Below are 8,125 nucleotides of genomic sequence, written 5' to 3' on the forward strand. Positions count from 1 at the left end.
CAATTCATCTCTTCTTTCATTACAAGTCAATAACGTACAAATACATCCTTCTAAAACTGTCACTTATCTTGGCCTCATTTTCGACCGTCACCTCACTTGGACACCTCACCTCAACTCTGTTAAAACTAAGGCATATAATAGACTTAATTTACTCAAAAGACTAACCGGAACTACTTGGGGTCTCTCTTCCCAGCTTATCCTTAATACATATAAAGTCTTCCTTCGCCCAGTGCTTACCTATGGTTCTCCAGCCTGGATATCAGCATCACCATCCTACTATGCCAAGCTCGCAGTTTTCGAACGACACGCCTTTCGCATCGCTTATCGCATTTCATTACCCAGTCCTACCCGTGATCTTTACTCTCTTATTACATTTCCTGTTCTTAAATTTCACCTAGAAACGCTACGCCGTAAATTTCTCACCGATCGCTACTCTCGTCACCACCCACTACTTCTCGACACTATGCACTACCTTTCACTTCACCCATGCCGACCACGTTATTACTATACCCCTTTGCACCTCCTTTTCACGCTCTATTGTTATACATTGCCCCCTAATGATCTCAACCTAGAACTTTTGGACGACTATCGTATTCATGCTCATCTCCCTCACGTATTTCCTTCATATACTGCACAGTGATTTTCCTTTGTTTACTAACAGGGCTCCCCCAGTCTTCATCAGCCTAGCGTCGCCCCTAGGCAGAAGATAACAGCATTCGTTGATCTAACCTTTCCCTTGTGTTGTGGCGTGCTAGCACTTCATTTCATCCTTCACGTTCATAGCATATACTTATAATTACCATCCTCTATCGTCTGTGTTATGTTTATAGTTTCATAATTTATTTCCATTCTTTTGATTGCATTTTCTTTATGATTTCTCTTATATGTTTATATTATTACTTGTGCATCCACCTGTCAGTATGTTTGTGATCGCAAAGATCATAATGTCCATCCATAATCATATATATATAGTGATGTAAATAAATGACGAAATAAAGCAAAATAAAGATTGAAATTGTAACCATGCACCCCTTAGATCCTCTCCCAATATCCTAGTCCAAACATTTTCCTTTACATCCCATTCCTAAAAGAGGGCGTACCCCTCTAAGAGGTTGCTAGCTTACGTGCTAGCTTAATAAAAAAAAAATAAAATAAACTAGACAGACTTACTACGAACCTAGCTCCTCTTGTAGTTAGTTACTGCGCTACGCAGTGATCAAGTATTGCAAACGTACTTGTGAGATCAGCGCAGATACTCTACATAGGAGATTGACAGAGGATCTTCATCTTCTGGAGGGTTTATCTTAAATTTTGAAGGTCATTGCTTGTAATCACAGTTTGACCAACTCTTTTGTCGCTTCGTTAGGGCTACCTGTAGCACTATCTGAGCGGGGTGTTGTTTACATCACTTTATGCGGTGCATATTTTTATCGCACCATGCATAAACTACCGGGATTAGTTCAAGGTCCCACAAGTAAAGCTGTGGTTGATGCCAAACGCGATCCGCGAACCAATCGACGTACCCGTCAGCTCTCGGAGGGTAGTTTAGAGTCGGCTGATAAGCGTTCCAGATCTCGTTCTCCTACCTACATTCGCAAGCCGGAAGAATCAGAACCAATGCAGACGACCACTGGGGATCCTAGCACATCTACTGCTGGATTACAACCGTCATATGCAGCCACTCTTGCTCGTCCTAAATTGCATTCTTTTCTTCTTACTAACTTCGACCCAAAGTACAGTAACACCGGCCATATCTTTAATCAGATTATTAAATATCTTCCAAGGGCCAGTATCCAACAGATAGTTTTCACCAGGGGCGGCGTTATTATTAAATCTCAGGACGAAAATTTTGGCATTACTTTACGTAATAAGGCGAGTTACGAGATTTTTGGCAAAGCTGCACAACTGTCTAAGCTTCCTGACAAAATCAAGCAAAATCCTCCACCTTCGAGAACACCAATGATGTCCGTAGTTATTCGCGGAGTTTTACCTGAAATAACGGATGATGAGGTGCTTGAGGAGCTAAAAGCAGAGGGAATTGAAGTGACCAAATGTATTCGTATCAGAAATAATAACGGTCCAACATATATGGTGAGAGTCCTGACTACCTCTCAATCCTCCATCGATGCCTTGTTACAAGATGGCGCATACATATTTAAGAAGCGTCATAGGGTGGAACCATCCCGAACAAGCCTCCCTCTTCCCATTAGATGTGAAAAGTGCCAGGTGTATAACCAACATATAACGGCTAAGTGTCCAAATGTCGTAAAATGCGGCTACTGTGCTGGCAACCATGATACTAAAGAGTGTCCGAATACGGGAAAACCACCTCTATGCTCGACCTGTTCCAGTGACAAGCACCCAACATATAGTTATAAATGTAAAGGCAAACCGAACCCAACTCCTGACCACCCGGAGATGACGGTACCGCTACGTACCATAGATTCTAACGTGTCTTTGTCACAGTCTATCACCTCTCCTCTTATTGTGGAAAACTTCCTCCGCTACATAACACTCATATTACAAAATATTTTCCCATTCCAACGTCAACTTATACTAGACCATGTTATAGCAGCAGCCTCCGCTATATTTCAAGTTAACTTATATGCTACATATTCTGGACCATACGTTCATTTCCATATTGCTCCACGAGACACAGCAGTTTAACTCCGTAATTTTGTGTATGAATATGGCTCTTACACTTCTTTTTCTGAACATTCGTTCTTTAGCGCAACATCGAATATTATTTGAGCAGTTACTGTTGGAGGAAAATATCGATTTATTTGTACTAAATGAGACTGCACTCAAACCTGCTACTTATGTCCGATTTCCTCGATATCAATTTCTTCGCTACGATTACGCAGACAATAACGTCCGAGCCCAAGGTGGCGTTGCAATTGGAGTTCGTAATAAACTCACTTATAGATGCAACTCTGTTCCGCAGCATATGCAGTTACCGGAACACCTAGTGACAACAGTTTACGTTCCGCAGCTTATATTAACAGTAGCTACAATATACGTTCGACCAGGTCATATCATTCCTCTTGCCTTCTTCACCTATTTGTTTCATCACTTTAAACATCTTGTTATATTAGCCGACGTTAATATTCACAGTCGCTCTGCCCGTGATAAAGATGAGTTTTTCGATCATGTCACTCTTAATTTAAATGGGCATGTCCATCAATTGCCCAAACATACACGACCAAGCAGTCAGACTACACCCGATGTTGTTATTAGCACTGCCTCTATGGTCGATAAATGCAACATACATGTACTAGATTGTATCGGCAGCGACCATCTTCCGGTGAAAGTCGTTATCAACCATCAGAGACAACAGCTATCTGAATTAACTATGAGAACTATCATGTTATACGACAAGGCGAACTGGGGTCAGTTTCGTACTGATATAGATATTGCTCTTGCCTCCTTTGTACCACCGACATCAGAGACCGACCTTAATAATACCGTCCATAGCATTAGCACAGCTATCACCAGCAGCGCCAACAAAAACATACCTACATATCGAGGCAAAACATACCAACCTATGCTACCTCCGCAGTACTTGGCTCTCGTCAAAAAGTCTCGCACTTACTTTCGAAAATACGAACAAACACGGAATCCAGAGTATTTGACTCAAGCAAGACGATGGCAAAGGACAGTTCATAACTATATTGTTGCTCATAAACGGCTTACCTGGAGCAAAGCATGCAATGAATTGAATACAGAGTCACATCCCACTAAATACTGGAAGAAATTTCATCTTCTAACTGGACAGACAGTTAGTTCATCTTATCCTCTCATACAGGATAATCAATCTTTAGATACAGATAAAGATAAAGCAGACGCTTTAGCCACCCATCTTCAGTCAGTATTTACACCTTCGCCTTGCACACATCAATTCAGCCCTAGAGTTTCTGAAGAGGCAATTGCACAATTACTTCAACCTTCCATCCAGCACACTTTGGAAGCGGATAATCCTTTGACTCGTGAAATCACCTCCGCGGAGATACAGTCCATCATCAAGCAGAAACGTAGTACTGCCCCAGGCTTTGACCAAATAACTTACAGATTACTTAAGGAATGTTCGGTCAATTTTTTCATATTTCTAGCATCGATATATACATTTATGCTTAGAACTGGTTTCTATCCTCTTGACTGGAAGGTATCTAAAGTCTGTATGTTTCTGAAACCCAACAAACCATCGCATTCCGTACAATCCTATCGTCCAATCCAGTTAACTTCCACGTTAGGTAAAGTCTTTGAAAAAATACTCGTATCTCGTTTACACCCATACATTATGGAACTACAACTTCTACCTCTCCATCAAACTGGATTTCGACCTCATTATAGCATAAATGATCAACTACTTCGTCTAACTACCATTATTACCAATCATTATAATAAGTCTCTTCCGTCATGTCTCGTTTTAATGGATCTGGAAAAAGCTTTTGATCGGATTTGGCATTATGGATTATTTTATAAACTTCTTAAACTGGGTCTTCCTGTTACATACCTCCGAGTCATATTTTCTTTTCTACTCAACCGAATAGCCTATGTCAGCATAAACAACTCATTATCACATCCAGTCTTCCCATACACAGGAGTACCGCAAGGCTCTAGTCTATCTCCTCTTTTGTACATACTCTATGCTTCCGATTTACCATCTCCATCACCGAACACTTATCTCTTTCAATATGCTGATGATACAGCTTTTCTTACACTGGGAAACACAATACAGCAGATTAATACAAACTTACAGACAACAATTACTAGCTTTCTGAATTGGTGTAGTAAATGGAGACTTTCAGTTAATGAAGACAAAACACAATCACTTGTTATTTTACCTCCTAAATGCCGCAGCAAAGTTAGAAGAAATCCAAATTTATTACAAATACGTGTGGGAGATCACTTTCTTCAGCCAGCAAAAACTGTCACATACTTAGGAATCATTTTTGACAGTAAGTTGCGATGGACACCCCACCTTCAGAAACTTGCTATCAAAGCAAAGAACCGTTTACAACTTCTTCGTCGTCTGGTTGGCCAGACCTGGGGTCTAAATTCCAAATTATTGCTTAACACATACAAAGCATTTATGCGGAGTATACTTACATTTGGACACATAGCCTGGTGTTCAGCGCCTCCGAAATTTTACAATAGGCTTGAAATTCTAGAGAGACATGCCATTCGTCTTGCATTTAGGATCAAACTTCCGTATCATAATACTGACTTGTATGAAAAAATTACCTTTCCTCCGCTTGTTCAACACATAGCACAATTGCGTCATAAGTTCATAGCTACTAGTCTCCATGATCGTAAAGATATCTTTCTTGACACCATATTTACTGATTTACAACAAGAATCTCCATCTAAGTACTGCTATACACCACTCAGCGTTTTGCTTTCCATATACATCCGCACCCTTCCAGCAGATCACCATCATGCCATCTTTTTCCGTCACCAACTCATCCATCAACATCTCCCGCATCTTTTTCCATCATAGCACTTGTCTCTCTACAACACTAATCTGGGCTTACCCCATGTTTCTCATCAGTCCTGAGACGCCCCAGGACAGAAGATTAATCTGCATTTGTTTGTACTAACATCTATATGTTGTGTTGTGGCGTTACGAGCACCTCACTCATCATCATTTATCCATTTATGCATTTTCTACGTTATTCATTAGTTTCAGTTTTTTTTCCGCACCTTTTGTTATATTTTTCTATGTGCACCTTTCATTACTAGTTTGGTATTATTGATATATTATTAATGTTATTGTTGTTTAATATCTTTATTTTTTGATTTTTTGTTAGTGCATAATAACAATGATTGTTTCACAGCTCCTTACCCAACTATGAGTTTAATAAAGAATAATTGATGCTCCTACACCCCTGGCCAAGAGAGAGGGCGAAACCCTCTAGTGGCCGTTTCTTTACACCCATTGATTCCAAGTTCTTTACCAATTAACAAATGTTGTACTTAAATTTATGTCCATCACCTTCCAACACAATAAGTTAAGTACTGTTACTACCCACCACTCTAAAAAAAAAAAAAAAAAAACTAGACACATACTTTCCCAGAGCTTAGCTTTGCTCTGCTCTGAAGCGCCACTAGAGCATAGTGACGAGTTTTGCAATCTCCTATCCCATTATCCTGGTCACTGAAGCTTGGCATCTGTGTGTATCGGTTGAGAGACTAATCTAGCCCAACTCATCAGATACCTACGCAGGTTGATAGCCTCTTTGGCCCACCTAGACCACTATCCAAACGGGTGGTCTTCTTCATACCTGTAACCTAGACGACCTTCGCTATGGCTTCTGGACAAGGTACTGGTCATACTGGACTACCTCCTGTTGTTGCTCAGGGACCTTCTCTGACGGCGGCAAAGATCGACAAACGAAAAGCCCGCCAAGAGTCAGAGCCCAGCAGTCCAACGGCTCACTCGACGACAGCTGCTACCTTTTCTGCTGCTCTTCAGATGACACCTCCAACCAAACGGCATCATACACTGAGTGAGTCATCGTCAGGATCAAGCAATATGGATATAGAGATTCACGAGAAGTCATCATCTAAACCAGTAGTCCATTCATTTCTTCTTACAAACTACGATGCCAAGTACCATGATTTAAAGCAGATTTACTTACGTCTACTAAAGTATGTGCCACGATCGGATGTCAAACAGCTAATACCTACCAAGAACGGTATTATCATCCGATCGACAGATCCTAACATGGCAACCACTCTCCGTAACACCTACTCGTTCGAGATCTTTGGCACCTCGGCAAACCTCCAAAAGCTTTCATCCAACCAGGCTAAGCAGCCTCCACCTCCTCGCAAGCCTCCAGCTCTCTCTGTTGTAATACGAGGAGTAGATCCCCAGTTCACGGATGCCGAAGTCGCTGATGAACTTAAGCTGGAGGGTCATTCAATCCTGAAATGCCTTCGCAAAATCTTATGCAAACTCTCACCCTATCACATTCTTCGACACGATAATACCATTCCCACCCGCCGTGCTAACGGTGGCGTAGCTATTGGTTTTCCTCACTCTATTTCACATAGAGTACACGCTACTGGTGATACATCTCTGCCTGAACATCTTATCGCCACTTTATATTTCAAACAATGCTACGTCACTGTTGCTACCATCTATATAAGACCAGGCCATCCTATTCCTCTAAGTTTCTTTCAATATATTTCTGACAATTTTCGGACCTACATCATAATGGCCGACATCAATTACCATAGCCGCTCCGATAATCAAAAACGCACCTTTTGCCATTATATTCAGACTCAAACGACGGGATTTTTTCATCCCATTCCTAAAGCAACTCGACCGGCTTCGAATACAACTCCCGATATAGTCATAACATCGCCCAATATTCTCTCCAAGATAACTCTTTCTGTGCTTGACCCGCTTGGGAGTGATCATATCCCAATTAAAGCTACTCTTCAAAATCCAGGTACACCTCAACCCGCTCCGCCTACAACTCCGCGCACAGTGGCTCGATTCGACCGTGCCCGTTGGCCTAACTATAGGGAATACCTTTCCAACAGGTTAACACCTTTATCAGCTCCAACATCAGAGTCTGAACTATACGACACTATTAATGAGATCACTGATAGTATTCATCAAGCGTCCTCGCAGTATATTCCTCAGACTACAATTGATCCCTATAGACCAACCTTGCCACCACAATACTTACCTTTAATACGTCGTTCCCGTCAGCTGTATCGTGATTTTACTCGCACGGGCAATCTGGAATCGCTTCGGCAACATCGGCAATATCAGCGGGCGATGCATAACTATCTCGTTGCCTATAAGACCAGAAACTGGATTAAAACCTGTAACACTCTCTCTGATACAGCACATCCCACTAAGTACTGGAAACGCTTTCATCAGTTCACTGGTAAAACTTCTCGCCCTTCATATCCACTCATTCTCAACGATACGCCCTTACACACTGACATGGACAAAGCCAATGCCTTTGCTGATCAACTTCAAGATGTCTTCACGCCTCTTGGACCTGCCCTCTCAGCTCGCACTCATCCTACTGACCGGCTCAATCTCAACTCACCATCACTCCAACCTCACGTTGATCATCTTCTACCCGACAATTCACCATTGACA

At 41.6% G+C, this 8,125-nt stretch overlaps 1 protein-coding gene across 1 annotated transcript; it reads left to right on the forward strand.

Annotated features, from left to right (window-relative positions):
* The first annotated feature begins 2,689 nt into the window (after positions 1-2,689).
* LOC145683210 (uncharacterized) lies at positions 2,690-5,875 on the forward strand. The gene is made up of 2 exons (XM_081754573.1): positions 2,690-4,082; positions 5,811-5,875. Exons 1-2 carry the CDS (start codon positions 2,690-2,692, stop codon positions 5,873-5,875), a joined length of 1,458 nt encoding a protein of 485 aa, XP_081610699.1.
* The last annotated feature ends 2,250 nt before the right edge of the window (positions 5,876-8,125 follow it).

Source organism: Thermobia domestica, chromosome 4 (genome assembly GCF_964235325.1).
Source record: "Thermobia domestica chromosome 4, izTheDome1.hap1.1, whole genome shotgun sequence".
In the NCBI taxonomy this organism is placed as follows: Eukaryota; Metazoa; Arthropoda; class Insecta; order Zygentoma; family Lepismatidae; genus Thermobia; species Thermobia domestica.